The sequence below is a fragment of the Enhydra lutris genome, unplaced genomic scaffold, assembly GCF_002288905.1.
Source record: "Enhydra lutris kenyoni isolate GAN:26980312 unplaced genomic scaffold, ASM228890v2 scaffoldscaffold90, whole genome shotgun sequence".
In the NCBI taxonomy this organism is placed as follows: domain Eukaryota; kingdom Metazoa; phylum Chordata; class Mammalia; order Carnivora; family Mustelidae; genus Enhydra; species Enhydra lutris.
Window position 1 is genome coordinate 6,450,179 of NW_019154174.1, and position 20,734 is coordinate 6,470,912.

Consider the following 20,734-nt stretch of genomic DNA (forward strand, 5'->3'; position numbering starts at 1 on the left):
GGGGGGGGGGGGGGGCGGGGCCGGCAAGCGGAAGTGGGCGGGAGCTTTTCCCGCCCGGGAGGGAGGCAAAGTTTATCCCAGCACTGCAGGCTAAGGTGGCGGAGAAACATCTTGCAAGGGTTCTCTTTGGGTGCTAATGACAGGGGACGCCAGACAGGTTTACGGTATATACCGGGCTACTGCTAGCTTGGGGACAGATCACCAAGAACTGGAAGGCGGGAGGAGAGAAGGGTCATGGCAAGATTTGTAGTACCCAAATCCGCTTCTATTCTACCAAATTTCTCTCAGTATCACGGAGTGAACGAGATTCCCTCTATTTGCCTTGGGAAGTTTCTCAGGGAACCCCACGAAAAGTGTCGCTGAAGTATCGAGGCCAGAGCAGCAGAACGCTTTTCTTTTCCTCTTTTGCTTTCGTCCAATATGCACCGGAACAATTTTCGCAGCTCTTGCCGGAAGTGTGGCTAATGCTGGTGCAAAACTACCTACCGATTTGACCCTCCTGGGCGGGGTCAGAGTCGCGCTTCAGCAACCTCTCCCTCAACCCCGGAAGTGTGTCTGTGTAGAACTGCTGTCTTGGAGGCGGCGCAGGAAGTGTTCTCGAGACAGAGGTTTCGAGGGGAATCTTTTGCGGCTAGGACACTTCCTGTTTCCTAGTAACAATAGGAAGTGTCCGCGGAGCTGGGGGTAGACTCTGGCTCCGGCCAGCTGCGGCCTCTTTCCCTCTTCCTTTTCTCCTTTCCTTCTTTCCCTCCTTTCCCGCCTCCAGGAGCCCTGCCGAAGTGTGCGTGTGTGGGAGCGCGAGAGCCCCCCACAGCCACCCCTTGGGGCTCGCGGCTGCAGTTAGGGTGAGGGTCCCAGTGCGCAGGCGCGCTCCCGTTCGCGGTCCCCAACGGACTCACCCGCGGCGGGAACGAAAAAGGGGCCACGCGAGCGAGGTAGGGGTCCCGAGAGGAAATTGGCCGAGGAGATGAGTGAGGCGAGAAGACCTGATTGGTGGTTGATCAGGAGAGGGGGCTCGAGCGAAGGGGCTTTGTGAGGTGAGAAGTCGGGGAGCAGGTTCTGTGAGGGGGTTTAGATCCGGAGATACGAGTTGTGTGTATAGGGGTCCCATGGGAGTGAGGAATCAGAGCCAGTGAAGGCCAAGGTGTTGGAGGAGGCATAAAGGCCTGCTGTGGACAGAGTAAGGGCTTTGGAAAGAAGATTGCCCCAGTCATTGGGTTTGCTTCTGTGTAAACTGGGATAACAGCGCTGCAGTGTGTCTCGAGGATTCAGTGACACAACGAATATTCTTTACTTAGCACAGTGCCCCGCACATGGTAATGCCCACTTAGCATGCGTTGATGTTATCATAAATATTTCAAGAGGAGATAGAAAAAATGAGAAGGGTGTAGTGATGAGGTGTAACAAAAAGGTAGGGGGTGGGAAACAACCAGAAATGGGTTGGAATTTCCAAGATACAGGATAATTTGGGCTCAGTGGAAGTAGGTGAAGGAAGTGGCCAAGAGAGTCTTTTAGAAAGGAGACCTTGTGACCCTGAAAGGAATAGGGGAGCTGGGGGAACAAGCCAGTGCTTTCTCTGAAGAGGGTTCTGACCCTACCTCTCAGGTCCTCAGCTGTCAACTGGAGAAAAAGGCTGCTTTTCAGTGCCTGTAGGCCACTCTGTTTAGCTGAGGGGTCAAGGAGAGAGGATTGGACTTCTCACACTGAAGGTCCTAGAAAAGGTTCAGATTTGCTTTTCAGAGGTCACAGGAGATAGGTTGGTTGGTTGTTTTGGGATTATGCAGCAGTGAAGGTTAGGGACAGTAGATTTTTTGGATTTGGTCTGATGAATAGAGGTAGGTAGGTCTGTGATCAGAGATAGGTTGCATCCCTCTAGACTTTAGTTTTCTTACCTATATCTCTAGGGATGAGTTAGGCCTAGGGGAGCTTCCATATTTGGGGAGTTTGTGTGCAGGGAGGCCTTAAACGATGGGTGCTTTCAGATCTAACAGAAAGCAGGTCCCTGGGCATTATTGCTTGGGGAACATTTCTGTGAGCTCTGATGAGCTTGTTGCTTATAGAGCCATGAGGCATTGTTAACTCAGGCCTGCCTTCTGACCACTGCCCCCTCTTCCTAGGCCATTGCCCTGCCACTAGAGGAGGATGCTGCTGCCACCTGCCTGGTCTTCCTGAACCTCCAGGTTTTTGCCACACTGCCTCATGGAGGACACGCCCACCTCACTCAGCTGCTCTGACTGTCAGCGCCACTTTCCTAGTCTCCCGGAACTGTCCCGGCACCGAGAGCTGCTCCACCCATCTTCCAAGCAGGACAGTGAGGAGGCAGACAGCATCCCTCGGCCCTACCGCTGTCAGCAGTGTGGGCGGGGCTACCGTCACCCAGGGAGCTTGGTCAACCACCGTCGGACCCACGAGACTGGCCTCTACCCCTGTACCACCTGTGGCAAGGACTTTACCAATCCCGTGGCCCTCAAGAGCCATATGAGGACTCATGCTCCTGAGGGCCGCCGTAGGCGCAGGCCTCCCCGATCCAAGGAAGTCATTCCACACCTGCAGGGGGAACCAGCATCCTCTGACTCTAGGGACCAGAGGCTCAGCCCTGGGGAAAGCTGGATGAGCCAGAAAAAACAGGCTGAAGAGACATCTGGCTGTGAGTCTGGGCCTGACCCCAGGGCAGCTCTGAGCACTTGGGAAGATCTACCCACCAGACAAAGAGAAGTTTGGCAAAGCCAGCCAGATTCTGAGGGGGGTGCAGAGAGCTGGGGGCCCACTACTAATTCTGCCAGAGCCACCCCGCTCCCCACCCCAGCGAGCAGTCTCCTTAGTAATTTGGAACAGTATTTAGCTGAATCAGTAGTGAACTTCACAGGGGGCCAGGAGCCCACTCAGTCACCTCCTGCTGAGGAGGAACGGCGGTACAAGTGTAGTCAATGTGGCAAGACTTACAAGCATGCTGGGAGCCTCACCAACCACCGCCAGAGCCACACCCTTGGCATCTACCCTTGTGCTGTCTGCTTCAAGGAGTTCTCTAACCTCATGGCTCTGAAGAACCACTCCCGACTCCATGCCCAATATCAGCCTTACCAGTGTCCCCACTGTCCCCGTGCCTTCCGGCTCCCCCGAGAGCTGCTGGACCACCAACAGACCCATGAGGGTGAAAGGCAGGAGCAGCTATGGGAAGAGAAAGGGATGCCCACCGCCAACGGGCACACAGATGAGAGCAGCCAGGACCAGCTCCCGACTACACAGATGCTGAACTGCTCCGGGGAGCTCAGCACCTCTGGGGAGCTGGAGGACGGTGGCCTAAAGGAGTACCGGCCTTTCCGCTGTGGGGACTGTGGCCGTACTTACCGCCATGCTGGGAGCCTCATCAACCATCGTAAGAGCCACCAGACAGGAGTCTACCCCTGCTCCATCTGTTCCAAACAGCTGTTCAACGCAGCTGCCCTCAAAAACCATGTGCGGGCTCATCACAGGCCCCGGCAAGGAGCTGGGGAGGATGGGCAGCCATCAGTGCCAGCAACTCCCCTGCCCATGGCTGATACCAGCCACAAAGAGGAAGAGGTCCCCACCACCACCCTGGACCACCGGCCCTATAAGTGTGATGAGTGTGGTCGGGCTTACCGCCACCGGGGGAGCCTGGTGAACCACCGCCATAGCCATCGGACAGGAGAGTACCAGTGCTCACTCTGTCCCCGCAAGTACCCCAACCTTATGGCCCTGCGTAACCACGTGCGGGTACATTGCAAAGCTGCTCGTCGCAGTGCAGGCCCAGGGGCTGAGGGGCCCCCCAGCCACCTCAAGGTAGAGCTCCCTTGTGACCAGGTGGAAGCAGAGGCAGCCCCGCATACAGATCAGGGGCATGGGTGCAAACATGAAGAGGAGGCAGCTGATGTCCCACCAGCAACAAATAGGACAGCACCCCAGATCTGTAGCACGTGTGGGATGCTCTTTGAAGACCTCGAGAGCCTTGAACGTCACAGCCAGACCCACGGGGAAGGGGAAGACAGCAGGACAGAGACCAGGGTGTCCCCTCCTCGGGCATTTGCCTGCAAAGATTGTGGAAAGAGCTATCGCCACTCGGGCAGCCTTATCAACCACAGGCAGACCCACCAGACGGGGGACTTCAGCTGTGGGGCCTGCGCCAAGCACTTTCACACCATGGCTGCCATGAAGAACCATTTGCGACGCCACAGCGGGCGGTGGAGCAGGCAGCACCGGAGGCGGGCTAGCAGTGCTGGCAGCGGTGGAGAGGCCAGACTCCCGTTGGGTGGGAACTGGGCCCAAGAGTTGGTGGAAAATGAGGGCCCGGACTGCCTGCAAGACCCTTCTGGGGGAGGCCCTAATGGATCTGAAGGCAACTTGGAACGTGATGGGGACTGTTTGCAGGCCGAAACTGAAAGGACTGGATGTGGGCTTGAGCAAGCTGAGGCCCATATCCAGGGTGCTAAAGAGAGCAGGCATACTGAGGAAGGGCTGGAAAGGAAGGAGGCCTGTTTCCTAGACAACTTGGATATCCCAGGCGATGAGGAGAGTGGTGGGACTCGCTTCTGTGATGGTCTCACCAGGCTGGATGGAGACCCGAAACCAGCCACTGGCCAGCCCAGCTCCCCTCCCCAGTCTCCCGAAGCTGGACCTGGCTGGCAGGTTGAGGTCTCCCACACGTGTTCTGACTGTGGGCATTCTTTCCCTCATGCCACTGGCCTGCTGAGCCACCGGCCCTGCCACCTGCCGGGCATCTATCAGTGCTCCCTCTGCCCAAAGGAGTTTGACTCTCTGCCTGCCCTGCGCAGCCACTTCCAGAACCATGGGCCCGGGGAGGCAGCCCCTGCACAGCCTTTCCTCTGCTGCCTCTGCGGCATGATCTTCCCCGGCCGGGCTGGCTACAGGCTTCACCGGCGCCAGGCTCATGACTCCTCTGGCCTGACGGAGGGCTCAGAGGAGGAGGGAGAAGAGGAAGGAACCGCAGGGGCAGCCTCTACCCAGAGCCCTCCGCTGCAGCTCTCGGAAGCAGAGCTGTTGAATCAGCTGCAGCGGGAGGTGGAGGCACTGGACGGAGCCGGTTATGGGCACATCTGTGGCTGCTGTGGTCACACCTATGATGACCTAGGGAGCCTGGAGCGTCACCACCAAAGTCAGAGTTCTGGGAACACCACAGACGAAGCTCCCAGCCACTTAGGAGAGCCCAGTGATGCCATGGGAAGGGCTGCAGGTGGTGACCGTGTCTTTGAGGGCGCAGTGACCTCTCTGTCTGGGGAGGGCGAGGACACAAAGTCTGGAGAGGGAGCCGGTGCGGTGGTTGTGGACAGCCTTTGCAGGCCGGGTGAGGAGAGCGCGCCAGAGGCCCAGCCCCGCCCCTTCCGCTGCAACCAGTGCGGCAAGACCTATCGCCACGGGGGCAGCCTGGTGAACCACCGCAAGATCCACCAAACTGGTGACTTCACCTGTCCTGTCTGCTCCCGCTGCTACCCGAACCTGGCCGCCTACCGGAATCACCTGCGGAACCACCCGCGCTGCAAGGGCTCTGAGCCCCACGTGGGGCCCATCCCGGAGGCCGGGGGCAGCGGCGAGGCTCAGGACGTGGCGGAAGAAGGGCTGGGTCAGGCAGACGGGGGAAGGTTCCAGGAAGAGCTGAAAGTGGAGCCCTTGGAGGAGGCGGCAAGTGTGAAAGAGGAGGAGTGGGAGGAGGCCGCTAGGCAAGGGGAGGAGGAGCAGAGGCTGGAGACGGCGGAGAAGAGCTGCCAGACCGAGGCCAGCACCGAGCGGCCCTTCAGCTGCGAGGTGTGTGGCCGGTCGTACAAGCACGCCGGCAGCCTTATCAATCACCGCCAGAGCCACCAGACCGGCCACTTTGGCTGCCACGCCTGCTCCAAAGGCTTCTCGAACCTCATGTCCCTGAAGAACCACCGGCGCATCCACGCCGACCCCCGGCGTTTCCGCTGCGGCGAGTGCGGGAAAGCCTTCCGCCTGCGGAAGCAGCTGGCCAGCCACCAGCGGGTCCATGCTGAGCGGGCTGGGAGTGGGGGCGCCCGGAAGCTGCCGCGGGAGGATCGGCCCTTCAGGTGCGGGCAGTGCGGGCGCACCTACCGCCACGCGGGCAGCCTCCTGAACCACCGGCGCAGCCACGAGACGGGCCAGTACAGGTGCCCCACGTGCCCCAAGACCTACTCCAACAGCATGGCCCTGAAGGACCACCAGCGGCTACACTCAGAGAGCCGGCGGCGGCGAGCGGGGTTGTCCCGGCGGGCAGCGGTGCGATGTGCCCTGTGTGGCCGGGGCTTCCCTGGCCGGGGATCTCTGGAGCAGCACCTGCGGGAGCATGAAGAGGAGACCACAAGTAGTCCGGGAGACACAGAGGGCCATGAGGGGAACCTGGCCAGTGACCAGGGACCAGAGGACAGAGCGGGTGGTCCTGAATCAGTTCTCCAGCTGGAGGGTGGAGCCAAGAGGCTGGGGGAGCAGAGTCTGAGCCCCATCATGGCAGCGGAGCCGGGATTCCAGGACGTGGGGAAGGCAGAAGGGAGGCAAGGAGAGGGGGGACCAGTGAATCATGGTGGAGGTTGGGTTCCTCAGGGTCATGTACTGGCCAAGCCAGCAGATCAGTCGGAGGAAAGTATCCCCAAGAGTCCTTGTTGTCATGGCAACACCCAGCCCAATGGACCCAGTCTGAGTCCTGTGGATAGCTGGGACAGTGGAGACAGCCGACTTCAGGTCCAGCCAGAGAGTCACCCCTTTTCCTGCACCCATTGTGGCGAGATGTACTGCCCGTCGTCAGAAGGCCCTTTGAACCGCCACAGCACCCCTGAGACGGACTGCCATCATTGCCTGCCCTGCCCTGAGGAGTTCACGAATCCTGTGGCCACTAAGAGCCACAGCCACAACCACATAGCTGCCCAGACCTTTGCCTGCTCTGACTGTGACAAGGCCTTTCAGTCCCATCACGAACTAGCTAGTCACCTGCATACACATGCCAGTGGCCTCAGTCAGATGCTACCCCAGATACAGGAGGCCACAGGTCCTGAAGGTGGGACTGTGGAGGATGAGGTAGATACCTCTGGCCAAGGGGAAATCCAGAAGTCCCCATCAGAAACCCCCAAGGTCCCAGGAGAGGATGCTGGGAGAGCTAATGGGGGGCAAGGAGTAAAGTCCACTGTGGCTGAAGAGGAGGAACGGCCCTTCCGCTGTGCCCAGTGTGGGCGGTCCTACCGCCACGCTGGGAGCCTGCTGAACCACCAAAAGGCCCACACCACTGGACTTTACCCCTGCTCCCTCTGCCCCAAACTTCTACCCAACCTGCTGTCCCTTAAGAACCACGGCAGGACCCACACAGACCCCAAGCGCCACCGCTGCAGCATCTGTGGCAAGGCCTTCCGGACAGCTGCCCGGCTGGAGGGTCACAGGCGGGTCCATGCGCCTCGGGAGGGGCCCTTCTCCTGCCCTCATTGTCCCCGCCACTTCCGCCGCCAAATCAGCTTCCAGCAGCACCAGCAGCAGCACCAGGAGGAATGGACGGTGGCCAGCTCTGGTACGGGGGCATGAATGGCTTGGGCAGAGGATAGAAAGGTTCCAGAGGAGGTGGGCACAGAGTCGGGGTGGGGGGGGCATGGAATGAGAGGAGAGGGTCATACGGCTTCCAGGAGGTGTGAGGTAGGTGGGGGGAACTTCCATATGGAGGAAAAATAGTTTGAGGATGCTGCCTTGTGAGGGCTGAGATTGAAACCCTGGGTGAGGTCAACAGCATGGTGTGTGGGATGGTGGGGTGGGGTAGGGGCATGGGCAGCTGCTGAGCCAAAGAGGAAGGGGCTTTTTATTTGGGGAAGGGAGGCACCTATTACATCTGGCTACTTCCCTGATCTAGCAGAAAAGGAATGATTTCCAGAGGAAAAAATGGTCTAGGCGGTGCTCTTTCCTTGAGGCAGGGAGCAGGAGAGTGAGGAAGGGTGTGGGAGCCACCCCCAGACTCGACTGCTCTGTGGCTTTTGTGTTGACTTGGCCAGGGAAACCAGGCCACTGGTTGGCCCCCAGCTCCCTGTCCCTCTTCCCTGCATCTTGTCCCCCTCCTCTTTTCTTGGAATCTAGACCTTTGGTCCTTTGCTAGTGATACTGCCCCCATGTCTCATATTCCCCTCATCGAACCCTTTCTTCTCTCTGCTGTGCATCTCCTTTTTAGGAGCCAACCAAACCACTCTTTCTACCTGCATACCCCCGTTCCTGCCAACACACCTTTAACTGGAGGACTGAGTCACAGATAATTGTTTCTTTGAAGCCAGGCCCAGCTGTAGTAACAACAGTCATTAGCCCCTGTCTCCCATCCTCTATCAGGGGAATCTCCATGGAAAGTCACCCCACCCAGCCCAGCTGGAGGATGAGCCTGCGGGGGAGTGGGGCAGCCTGTTTCTGAGCCCTGGGCTCACGCCTTCAGCCTCCCCCTCGAGATCTCTAGGCCTTCTCCCAGGACCCATTCCATTTAGTGGCCACCGAGGGTGGGTGTCCCTAAGATGGCAGGTCCTTGACCAGAGATTGTCAAGGAGGGAGGGCATGGTGGGTGAGAGTCCCCCGAGAGAGCTGACGAGATGGCTTTCAGGATAAAAGATTACTTGTGACCTCAAGGGAATGAGCGAGAAGCCAGTTAATCAGGCCTGGAAAAATAATTGGGAGTTTCTCATGTAGGCTTCTGGGGCCACGGTGGGGGTGGGGGCGGTGGCGGCAGGATGGCCTGCAGGGCTTGGGAACAGGGTGCAAGCTGTGTGCAGTTTGCTGCCCTCAGTGACCTCCTCTCTTTCTCCCCAGGATCCCCAAAGGCACCAGCGGCGGGGAGAGGGGACTTGTCATTGCCCCCTCCTTCCACTCCCACGACCTCACTTCTGGATCCTTCACCCCAGTGGCCTGCAGACCTCAGCTTCTCCCTCTAAACTCCAAGTCTCCAAAGATCAGAATACGGGCGGGGTGGGGGGGGGCGGGTTGCAGGGAAAGGCTTGATCTCCATGTTTTGCTCAGGAGTAGTTAGGCATCCCCATCTCTCATTCTCCTCTCCCACTGTGCAGAGGACCCGGATCTGGCTTCTTGCCCAAGGAGGGGGTAAGGTTTTCCTCACGTCTCTGTCCTTGAAGACCCTCCTTTTCCCAGCCTTGGTCACTATGCTCTTCCCTATGACGAGCCCTGCAAGAAACCCGGTGCCAGGCTCTGCCACAAATTGGGGCCACCGTCACCAGCCAGATTCCAACGCCAGGGAGAGGCAGAATCAGAGAGCTACAGGTGGGAATGTTGCCTGTGGAAGGGGAGCTTTTTGCTACAATTTGTAACTTATTTTCTAAAGTCTATTTTGTAACAATTTATTTAAGTTTAGAAAAAAAAAAGGAAAATTGCTCCCCCCCACCCCAAAAAAAAAACCTCGAATTTTCAAAGTAAGTGACTGGTGTGATCCTATCTGGGTCTGAAGAATAGGGAAGGCTGGGGACGCCTGCGTCGGACAGCAGAGCTGAGTGTGTCGGGGAGCATCCCGCAGGTGACATCTCCCTGTCCTGCAGGGGTTGGGAGTGAGGGCAGCCGCCGGCCCAGAAGGGCTCCAGTCCTGAGCCCACTGGGCTGGTGGGCCTGCCCCGGTGCCTGGAATCATGTGCAGGCAGGGACTACAGGAGAGGGACATGGGTGGTGACTCAGAAATTGTCTGACGGTGTCTGCAGCAGCATCGCAGAGCCACCTATCAACAGCCAGCTGGTTTGCCTGTCAGAAAGAGGAAGGAGGGTAGGGTTGACCTCATCCTCAATACTCTCCCTCCCTCCCTGGAAGGTACTATTTAAGCCCCATGACAGATAAGAAAACCGAGGTTTGAAGAAGTTGGGAGGCCTGCTCCAAGGCAGAGTGATGAAGAACCAGTGTTTTGCCCATGACCCCACCCAGGGAGCTTGAGGTGGGCCAGAACTATCTTTCCCCGGGTTGAGAGAGCGTGCATCTAGAGAGAGAAGTGTCAGCAGAGAGGCCCTAGGGCCACATACTCGTGTTGGCCAAGCAGCTTCCAGTCTCGGCCTCGGGCTCTGGCTCCTCAGCAAAGTAGACCTGCCAGTCCAAGCTGCTGACCCAGTTCTCATAGGCGGGAAGCGCCACGAACACTGCAGGCCTTGCGGGGCCCTGGCAGGCATCTCCAAAGCTGTGTAGCCCGGCCAGGAACCATGTGCCCCTCACCTCGTGCACCAGTGGTGCCCCAGACAGGCCCTGTCAGGGGTCAGGTGACAGTGGGTGACTTTCTCTTCTCCCTAGGCAACTGTGGGGGCTGAGGCTCTGGCCGTTTGGGAACTAGTCAGCAGAAAGACCGAATTTTGAGGGACAGGCAAGTCTGGAGGCCAAGCCTGGCTAAGGTTCGTTCATGAATTAGAGGATAAAGATGTCAGCCCTCTAGGGGGTAAGGTTTGGGGGACCGGGGCTTACCTCACAGTGGGGTGGCTCACCCACGACACTGGAGCACACCATGCCTGGCAGAATGGGGACACTGTCGCTCCCAAGAGTTGTACGCAGCCGACTGCAGGCCCTGGGTCCCAAGAGGGTCACAGGCACTGTCTGAGGGGAGCTGGTGCCTGTAGGGCAGGGGACAAGACCCAGCTGCCCAGCAGCCTCTAGGCTGGATGGACAGCTGCTGGTGGGCCTGTCCTACGTACCTGTTTCTGGGCAGGGCAGCCCCAGGACCCATCCGCGTTCCCCATCAGGCAGATGGTGGTCAGAATAGGGCAGGCAGAGCGGCCGAAGGTTGGGGCCTAGTGTCACGGGTTGGGCCAGCAACAGGAGGGCTACGTCATAGCCCCCCTCTGGATGGGTGTAGGCCCCATGCAGGATGAGTTGCTTCAGGCCCCGCTCCTCTAGTCCGGACCCCAGCCTGATGCTCCATTCTTCTGGGGTCTGGCGCCTGAGCAGAGGCAGCATTGACAGCCACGGGTGTCAGGGCTGCCGGCAAGGGCAGGGGGCACGAAGGCAATAGAGACATGGCTCACCCAATGAAGCAGTGGGCAGCGGTCAGCACGACCTCCTCTGACACCAGGGCTCCACCACAGGCCAGCTTCCCCTGGTGCATCAGCCTGGCATCCCAGGGCCATGGGGAGGGGGCTCCTGCCTGGGGGCCTTCTCTCCTCAAGGATCCACAGGCTGGAACAGACGGGATGACCTCACCTGCCTTCTTGCTAAGTGCTCACTGCATGTCTGGCCCTGTGCAAAGTGCTTTCCACAAACTATCAGATCCTCACAATATCCTTTTAAGCTGGATTTTGTTACCCTCGTTACCAAAGTAACCAAGTCCCAGCGAGGTTAAGTGACTTTCTAACTCAGTAACCACAGGCAGGTAGCCAACTTGAGACTCAAAAGCCAGGGCCCAAGCTTTTAAACCCTAATGGTCTAGCCTCATGGGAGTGGCCCGGCTCATCATACTCCCACCCCAGCTGTCTGCACCCCCAGGGCTTGAACTGGCCCCAGAATTCCTGGCTCACTAGTACTTCTCTTACCATCAAGACACAGCTTCCGCCCTAGGAACTCTTTTGCATGTTAGTCAGCCTGGCATCCCAGGGCCATGGCTAGAATTTTGAGTGGGAGCCCTGCCCTGTCCCATCTCCCTGGGTCCCTGCTTAGAAACTTGGAGCTTACTCCCACAACCTTCAGTTAGACCTCAGATCCCTCTTCTTACCTAAGCTCCAAATGCACAGAGTTCTTAGGTATGTATGCCTCTCAGCCCTCAGTAGGGCTGTTCCTCTCTTGAGGGCTGAAAGGGCCCTTAAAAGCCGCCTAATTCGCCCCTGACAGTGTGTGAATGCCTTGTCCCAGTTCTCTGTTCTGAGCTGAAATTGGCTTTACGATGCATCTATCTGCTCCCCAGAGGTCCTTAGCCAGACCCGGTTATCCCCACCTGTCCCACTCCTAATGCCCCCCGCTCATACCTACACAGCTGTCCTCATCACTGATCTCCGGGGTCCCCGGGTTCTGGGACAGGAAGGCCGCCCCCTGAGCTCGAGCGCGCAGCCAGGAGCTGTGAGCGGCCGTGCTGGTCAGCAGCACGGGGGTGTCTTCTTGGGCACAGCTTGATGCAAAGCTGATGATCCCAGCCTGAACCCAGCGTCCATCAGGCTCACGGCACAGCACAGGGCCCCCAGAATCTCCCTGGAACCAGGCAAGGGAGTCAAGGGTGGACACTTGAGCCCCAACCACAGGCAGACCCCCTCTAACAGTGGCACGTCCACCTGTCCCTAGGAAGTGAGTACCGAGCCCGGGGCTAGGCCCCTTCTCTTTCTGTTCCCCTCCCTCATCTCCCCCATCACACCTGACAGGGACCCTGCACCCCAGGCTGGGCACCCCCACACAGCATCCCAGGTCGAGCTGGGCTGGCCAGCAGCCGCTGGTGCAGCCGGTTGTAGAGACAGTTACAGGTAGGGCGGCTGATTAGACGCAGGCGCAGATTCCGCAGAGTCCTGGGAGCTGGCAGAAGAAAGGGGCTTGGTGGGGAGCAAGGGAGATGGAGCAGAGGGACAGTTGGCAGCTGAGGCTGTGTGACCCCGGGCAAGCGTAGTGCCTCTCTGGGCTTTAGGCTGCGCCAGCACTTACCACCATTGGTGTCCTGATCCCAGCCTGTGGCCCAGCAGGAGGTCCCGAAAGGAAAGCGATGGGTGGGCTGGGGCAGGCAGAGGGGTGTGCGGGCCGTGGGCTGGGCGAGCCGCAGCAGGGCCAGGTCTGAGCCCTGGCTGTAGTGGTTGTAGGCCCTTGGCAGCTGCAGAGCTGTCACCCCCACCGTCTCGGCCCCTGGGCTCAGCCCGTCACGTTGCAGAGAACCCAGGACAACTGACCAGGAGTTCAGTTCTGTCATTGCTGCCCTGGAAGGGGAGGGATATAAAGCTGGGGCATTGAACACAAGAGGGGACAGTGACACCATGAGAGATACCACGGGTAGGTGAAGGATGGACAGAAGTCAGCCCGGAACCTTAAGCCAGGTCCTTCCCTTCCCCAACCTCCATTTGCTCGCTTATAAGGCTTCCACCACGAAAGCTTCAGATTAACCTGATAATGTGTGCCTAGCACGTGGCCTGTTCTCAGGACATGGTACCGTGTTACTCTAGGGGTACAACGTGGGTCAGTTTTATGGAGTTTGGGGACATAGCATCCATGCCCCCCAAAAGCCAGAAACTCTGCTTGACCCCAGCCAGGACTCACTTTTCAAAGCAGTGAGCAGCAGTGAGGACCCAGGTATCTGCCACCAGGGAGCCGCTGCAGAGGTGGACCCCCCACCGCCTCACACTCGCTTGCCATGGCCACTCGCCAGGTACTGTGATGCCTTCCTGAGGCTCAGGGGGGCCAGGGCCACGCTGCCCACAAACTGTAAAGGGGAGGGGGATAGGTCAGACTGACAGAAGTCCCTGTCCTGCCCTCCCCACAGGCCTGAGCCCATGTCCCCAGAGCTTACCGGGCTGAGCTGCTTGAAGACCTGGGAAAAGAGACACGGGTGAGACTTGAGGGAACCTTACCTGCCTGGCCCAGCCTTGATGGAAGGCAGACATTTTGGGGGACTGGCCCTGGATCCTTGCCTATGATTGTGTGGCTACCTTACCAGCCTCTCCCAGAATGAAAATACATGATGAGGTCAAGAAACAGCTTTTATTGGAACCTATTCAACGCGTATACTCAGTAATTAATTCTCCTCCTTCAGCTGTGCTCAGCACTCCTAGGCCTGTGAAGGAGGGCCAGGGTTCAGCCTAGGACTGGCCCAGCCCTCCTCCAGGCTTCAGAACCCCCAACTCCAGCCCACGCCACTGAGTCAGGGAGGCAGCCTGCATATGTGGAGAGCATTAGCTTAATTGTGCCCTCAGCCGTGATGCCTAAGAGGAAGGATTAGAGGCAGACATCATGTCCAAGTTGGGGAAGGCGCCAGGAGATGGAGACTCACCCCACCCCTGTTCTGACGACTCAGAGTCCCCCACCTTTCCAGAATCTGCCAGAAACTCTACCAAAGGATCCCCTGCCCTGCTTCTTTCCCATCACAGGCATATCTATCGGCATCTGGGCCAGGAGAGGCCAGGAGAGATGGGACAGAGAGATGAGTACACAGAGCCAAAGGGCTCCCAGAACCTGCTGAAGGTAATTCTGAAAGTAGAGAAGTAGAGAGGCAGAGAGGAGTGCAGGGTACACACACAGGCACAACGACAGCAGACACGGACTGTCATCTGGCCCAGGAAAATCCCACCTGTTCTGACATAGGTGGCCTGCTCCACAGGCAGACACGGTTACACCAGCACCAGCCGACTGTCGCCCCACGGGCTCGCGCCCTCACACACCCTGAGCTGCAAGCCTGCTGGGTCAGCGGGCGGCCCACCATACCACTCCCCTCCCCGCTCACCCGCAGTGGCTCACCCTCCACGAGGACCACTGCTGCCAGGATGAGCAGTGCTGGTCCCCAGCTCTGCAGCATGCTGCTCCAGGCCACTCTGCCGCTTCTGCTCAGGTTTTCAGAGGCCGCCTGGGTCTCCCTAGCTCCACCTCTGCTCCGCCCCCGGCTGTCTAAGAGTCAGGTGTCATTGCTTTTCCCCCGGCTGGAAGGGAGCCTGCAGCTCCTAGGTGGCTGTGACTGTTACCCTGGGCTCTTCACCAGCCCTCCGTGGGGCTCCACCATGTCCAGACTGCATGGGTTCAAATCCTCATTCCCCCAGTTACTGCCTAAGTGACCTTGGACAAGTAGCCTGTCTGTGGACTCAGAATTGCTGAATGTGAAAATGCTTGGGCCAGAGTCTGACACAGAGAAGACTTGCTCCCAGCATGGAAGCTGTCCTCTGGGAACTGGGAGGGGAACTGTGGGCAGAGCCTCCCAGGTCACAATTTGTTTCAGCTTCCCTAGCTCTCCTCCAGGCGCACGAGCAGATGGGTCTCACATACCTTCTCCCACCTTGCTTCAGAGGCCGTGTGTGCGGGCCCGGGACTCTCTGCCACTCGCTGCAGCGAGGCTGACAAATCCCAGAACCTCTCTGCCACCTTCCAAGGGACCAAGGTTACAGCGGCGCCCACCCTTCTGGCAGGTGGTGGAAGACTCAGTTGGGAAGGAGGAACACTCAGGGTGCACCCTTTTTCTCTTCCCCACTTCTAACTCAGGCCAGCCCAAACTACTCAGGAACCCTGACCCCCAACACAGGCAGTTGTGGTAAGGGCAGACATGAGCCAGACAGCCCCAGTGGATCTGAATCCCCAGGGCCCCTTAACCCCCTCCCTGGCGCCAGCTGTGTGGTCTTAGGTAAATTACTTATGCTCTCTGTATCACAGTTTCCTCATCAAGATAGGGATAAGAACATCTACCTCATACAATTAGATATGTAAGGGTTAGAGGAGTTAACATATGTCATGTTCTTTTTTTTTTTTTTAAAGATTTTTATTTATTTATTCATAGACAGAGATCACAAGTAGACAGAGAGAAAGGCAGAGAGAGGAGGAAGCAGGCTCCCTGCTGAGCAGAAAGCCCGACTCGGGGCTCGATCCCAGGATCCTGAGACCATGACCCAAGCTGAAGGCAGAAGCCTTAACCCACTGAGCCACCCAGGCGCCCTCATATGTCATGTTCTTATGCAGTGCTTAGCATGTGGATAGGTGCTTAGCACATATTAGGAAAACTAAGACAGAAATACTCAAAATGTGTTCCTGGTCCTCAGGGTGGCCAAGACTGGCTTGGGGTGGTAGATAAGGCAGCTGGAGGGGTGAAGGTTGGACCATAGGAAGAACTTCCCAGTTAGCACGCACAGAAGTAGAAGGGTAGTTTGCCCTTTCAAGTGTGTGCTTGGCCCCCAAGAAGAGAAACCCTGGCTCCCGTTGGGCAGCAAGGACAAGCTGCCAGCCTGTTTTTTGGGGGTGGGGCTGATGGCACCCCAAGTCTTACCAACTCCACACACTGGAGAAGGGACCAACCATCCTTTCCAGGTAGGCCCTACACTCTCCCTCTGACTCATTTGCTTCCAATCCAGAGGAGACAAGACTGGGGGAGGCCCAACACTAGGGTCCCTCACAGACAGATGGCTCAGACTTAGCCAGTTTATTTAAGAAATTTTATTGCTCAGAACCTTCCCTTCTTGGGCAATGGCAGGAGCTTTGGAACCCAGCCCTTGGGGACAGAGCCAGAGGCACTGAAGTGGAGGAAAGAATGTGGCACATTTGGTCCATTGTCCTGTGTGGGAGTATGGTGGGGTCAGCCTGTAGACTCTTCTAAGGACCCAGACATGGGCCCCCTGGGCAAGGCTCCCATGCCAAGGCAGAGCGTGAGGTCAGCCTGGCTTGGGTGAGGGCTCAGTGCCCCTTGATCTTGCCCTGCGGTTCCCGGACCTTCCGGAAGCTGAGCACCACCAGGCCTACATTGATGGCATAGGTAGTGATGCAAACGATGCAGAAATCATGGAGTACGAAGAACAGGATCCAGGCCAGGTAGACAGAACCGACAAGAGACACCAGGGAACTCAGCACCAGCAGGATAGATGCCCAGCGGGCCCGGAGGCAACCTGCAAGGCACACAAGGCTCAGGCAGGGCTTCAGGGACTGGCCATCTCTAGAACACTGCCTTGACTTCAGGGTATCACCCAGACCTCAGGATCTGCTTGAGAAGAGTCTCTAAAATGAGAGACTCTGATGGGCCTCACCAAGGCCTTGGTTCTCCTATTTGTTCATTGAGCCCTAGAACCCAAATAGTGAATTTCCCTGCTGAGCTCTGCATGTGATGAAAGAGATGCTGTCCTTGGGAGTCCCCCCAGAGAGTAACTCCTGAGTCTTTCCCACAAAGTGGAGTGAGTCCTAGGAGGTCTTTAAGGGCCCTTCTGGCTCTGACAGGACCTTAACCAAGTGAAAGACTTGGTAGTTCCTGCCCCCTCCAGGGGGCTCACTGATGTGCAGCGGGCTCTAGGCTGTCTGGGTCACCGAGATTCCGAGGGATGGGGCTGGGCGGGCCAAGGGGGGGAGGGGCCTATCAGGAAGAGGTGGAGCCTTAAGGGCAGGGGCGGGGTCACTCACCTAACAACAGCTGTAAAGTGTAGAAGATGCAACCGAATATGCTATTGGATTGATTGAGGATGCTGTCCTGGCCGAGCACATGTTCCACCAGCCCGAAGCCCCGGCCCCACCTGGTGGAGGGCAGGACCCCGGTTAGGAGTGGCAATCCAGTGCCTTGGCCCTGTCCTGCAGGGGTGATTTCCAAAAAGCCACCTAGGTTGTACTTCCCCTTCCCTCCCCCACGCCCTCCTGAGTCCAAGGGTCGATGAACTCCTGGCTACCCTCCCTTTGGCTACGTCAGGATTCCATGTCCCTGCCCCGGTGTTCCCCTATCCCCAGGCCAGGGCTGGCCATGGCTCCACCATATGCCCCTCTTTTCATCCTAGGCCTTCAGTAATTCTTAAGATGGCAAGGTAGGTAGAACGGTTGACCTTGCATTCCTGGGAATCAGGTGCAGAATCTCTCTGCCCTGGACCTCTAAATCTCCAGCTCCCTTCCCGCCCACTCCCCTCTTATGTATTCTGTCAACCCCAGACCCTCAAGCATAGTCAGAGCTGGCCACCTTATCCTAGTCACGGCCATCCTCAAGACCTCAAGCCCATCATCGGTCCCCATACGCTAAGCCATTCCCCCTTCTACCCGGTTACCGTTATTCCTTGGCATTCGGATCTACGTGCTACTCCCCAGAACAACCACAGTGCCCAGTACTACCTGCACCACCCGGCCCCAGCCCGAGGCCCCACACACCTTTCTTGGAACACAGTCTCCCCAGGCAACGCCCCCTCGAGCAGCCCCGCCCCCAAGCGTCCGATCCCAAACTCCAGAAGCCGCCGGCAACCTGTCCCCCAAGACGAGCAGACCAGTCCCGCAAGTCTTCCACTCCCATACTCACCTGGAGGAGAAAACGCGCGAACAGCTGATGGCAGTGCCCACGTCGCAGAGCGCGCGATAATCCCGGTCCCGGGCGCGCGCCGCCTTCACGTGCAGCGCGTAGAGAGAGAGCACTAAACCCGCGAGGCACAGCGCCAGCCGCACCCATCCGGGGTTCCCCCAGGTAGCGCCCATGTCTTCCGATCCCGCCCGGAGGCACTAGCCCGTAGGGAACCAGCCACGGAGCTGGGGGAAGACAGGATGTGGCCACGCCTTCTCCCGCCCCTCTGGGCGATTGGCCTTCCTGGCCTCGCACTCCCTGATCCAATTGGTTGTTCCTACGACTTTGATGGGCGTGCCGTGGCAAGGTAGGAAAACAGGGAGGAACGCTAGGTTTGGAAAACCAGATTAGGGACAGGGGTAATTACTGGAGCGCACGGCCTGCCAGGCATCATGGGAGTTGTAGTCGGAGTGGCCGCAATGCCTTAAGGGAAATGGAGTCTCCGAGTTTTAAAAATTATATTAATGTGGCTAACCGTGTAGCGTTTACGCTATGCCGAGCTCTGTTCTAAACTTTGGAACATCCAGGGATTAGGGACCGGCGGACCTGGGAACCCAGAGAATACTGCGATCCGATAAAAAACCAGCATTTTCACTGAAATTATTATTTCAGATACTATTAGGACCCTATAATCTCCAATCGTCCTATCTTGCTCAGTTTTCCCCTTCTATCTCATCAGCGCCGCCTGCAGGCCAGTCTCTCTCTCTCTCTCCCCGCCTCTCCCTCTTGCCCTTAAATTCCCAGCTCCACACTGGGTGTGGTGCATTAACAGTGAATTCTGGAACACTGAAAAGAAATTTAAAAAATAAATTAGGGGCGCCTGGGTGGCTCAGTGGGTTAAGCCACTGCCTTCAACTCGGGTCATGATTCCAGAGTCCTGGGATCGAGCCCCACATAGGACTCCCTGTTCAGTAGGAAGCCTGCTTCTCCCTCTCCCACTCCTCCTACTTGTGTTCCCTCTCTCACTGTGTCTTTCTCTCTGTCAAATAAATATATAAAATCTAAAAAAAAATAAATTAAAATTAAAAAAAAATTCCTAGCTCCATTATCACGCCACACGCTCGACATTATCCTAACCTCTGTTCCGTCGTGGCGCCAGCCTGGCAAAAACCTGAGTCTGGATCAACCCCAGAGTCCCTCTTTTCCAAGCCTTCCGTGGGCTAGCTGCGCTGTTTCCCTCCCAGACATCACGTCTATTGATGACCCGTCTCTCCTATACCTCTCCTGCCTTCTCATCTGCATTGAAAGTCGCTTCTCTTTCCCCGTTTTAGAAATAGTAACAAATTTCCCTTCACAATAGAGTTTTTGGGAAGATTTTACAATTCCAGCGTGTACTTTCTCACTTCTTCCTTACTGCCCAGCACACCATAAACTAGCTCCTGCCCCCAAATACTCCCCTGACAACTAATGGCTGATGTCATCACAATACTAAATCCAATGGGTATGTATATATGTGTGGGGTGGGGGGATGGAAAGAGAGAGAGAAAGAGAAAGAGAAAGAGAGAGAAATCTCTACACCCAATGTAGGTCTCAAACTCAGGACCCTGACGTTAAGAGTCACATGCTTCTCCTACTGCGCCAGCTAGGTACCCCTCCAATGGATATCTTTGAGTTCTTATCATGCTTGATCTCCAACAGTGGTAGTCACTCCTGTCCAGGAACTCTTTTTCTCTGGATTCTGTGATATTTCACTCTCCTTCTGGCTCCTCTCTCTGTGCCTGCTCCTTCTCAAACCCATTCTTTCAGGCAGCATGGTCCCCAGAATAATGGCTCCCAAAGATGCCCATGTTTAATCCCAGCGACCTATGCATATGTGAGTTTCCATGGCAAACAGGAATTAGGACTGCAGATGGAATTAAGGTTACGAATCTGCTGGCTTTAAAGTAGATTATCCTGTGTAACCAATATAATCACTTAAAAGTGAAAAGGGGCAGGGGGAAAATGAGAAGCAGCAGCAGAGGAGAGTCAGAGGGAGGTGTGACTATGTAAGGAAGGTACAGAGAGGATGCAGTGTTGCTGGCTTTGAAGATGGAAGAAGGAGGTCATGAACTGAGGAATGTTGGGTGGCCTCTAGAAGAAGGAAAAGGCAAGGAAATGGATTCTGCCCAAAAGTGTCTGGAAAGGAACTATTGATATCTTGATTTTAGCCCAGTGAGAGCCTTGTTGGGCTTCTGAACTGCAGAACTATAAGAGAATAGATTTATGTTGCTTTAAGCCACTAAATTTGTGGTAATTTGTTATAGCAGCCTTAGTCCTATGTCTTGTCTTCAGTATCCTATGGGGTCACATCAGCCCTAGGCAGTGCTGGAAGATACTACAGAGTGGTGTGAATACCAGAAGGTGGGAATTGTTGAGGACATACTGCTGTTCAACAAATCATCTCAACAAAGAATGGCATGAAACAAAAACGGTCATTTTATTTTCTCTTACAGATTTTATAGGTTGGGAATTTGGGAAGAGAATTTTGGCTCAGAAGCCTGGGTCCCATTGTTGCAGTCCAATGATGGCTAACGCTGGAATAATGGGAGATTGAAGTCACTGAGGGCTAACCTAGTGATTCTTTCTCCTTCTCTTGTAATCTCAGGATCCATATAGTCTCTCTGTAGGGACTAGTCTGGGCTTCCTCACAGTATGGCAGTCTCCAGGCTACAATAGTCAGCTTTCAAAATTGTCCTAAATGATTTCCATTTTCTAGTATTCATATCATTCATTGTGTAGTCTCTTTCCACACTAGATGGGGGCCAACCTGGGCCCATAGGCTAATCCAGAAATTATCATGTGTCATGTTCATGGGTAAGTCATAAAGATATTGTGGCTTCCATCTTGCTC

The 20,734-nt window shown here is 56.6% G+C and overlaps 3 protein-coding genes across 6 annotated transcripts; 1 reads left to right on the plus strand and 2 right to left on the minus strand.

Annotated features, from left to right (window-relative positions):
* Positions 1 to 734: 734 nt before the first annotated feature.
* Positions 735 to 9,376, plus strand: LOC111162324 (zinc finger protein 646). Of its 2 annotated transcripts, none has more exons than XM_022526679.1 (3): positions 735 to 1,037; positions 2,118 to 7,522; positions 8,788 to 9,376. In XM_022526679.1, exons 2-3 carry the CDS (start codon positions 2,200 to 2,202, stop codon positions 8,907 to 8,909), a joined length of 5,445 nt encoding a protein of 1,814 aa, XP_022382387.1. In that variant the 5' UTR covers positions 735 to 1,037; positions 2,118 to 2,199; the 3' UTR covers positions 8,910 to 9,376. The 2 variants fall into 2 exon arrangements, with proteins under 2 accessions (XP_022382387.1, XP_022382386.1); XM_022526678.1 differs by having other exon boundaries at positions 735 to 935.
* A 234-nt stretch (positions 9,377 to 9,610) lies between these two features.
* On the minus strand, positions 9,611 to 14,428 carry LOC111162327 (protease, serine 53). Its single transcript, XM_022526687.1, has 10 exons — positions 14,371 to 14,428; positions 13,427 to 13,447; positions 13,177 to 13,339; positions 12,293 to 12,839; positions 11,913 to 12,132; positions 10,980 to 11,130; positions 10,650 to 10,894; positions 10,423 to 10,568; positions 9,993 to 10,209; positions 9,611 to 9,720 (listed from the first exon to the last, which is right to left on the minus strand). The coding sequence occupies exons 1-10, from the start codon at positions 14,426 to 14,428 to the stop codon at positions 9,701 to 9,703; spliced, it is 1,788 nt and encodes a 595-aa protein (XP_022382395.1). The 3' UTR covers positions 9,611 to 9,700.
* A 1,096-nt stretch (positions 14,429 to 15,524) lies between these two features.
* On the minus strand, positions 15,525 to 18,267 carry LOC111162267 (vitamin K epoxide reductase complex subunit 1). 3 transcript variants are annotated; one of them, XM_022526556.1, is made up of 3 exons: positions 17,867 to 18,267; positions 16,996 to 17,105; positions 15,525 to 16,490 (listed from the first exon to the last, which is right to left on the minus strand). In XM_022526556.1, exons 1-3 carry the CDS (start codon positions 18,037 to 18,039, stop codon positions 16,282 to 16,284), a joined length of 492 nt encoding a protein of 163 aa, XP_022382264.1. In that variant the 5' UTR covers positions 18,040 to 18,267; the 3' UTR covers positions 15,525 to 16,281. The 3 variants fall into 3 exon arrangements, with proteins under 3 accessions (XP_022382264.1, XP_022382263.1, XP_022382266.1); XM_022526555.1 differs by having other exon boundaries at positions 15,525 to 16,574; XM_022526558.1 differs by lacking the exon at positions 16,996 to 17,105.
* Positions 18,268 to 20,734: the final 2,467 nt, after the last annotated feature.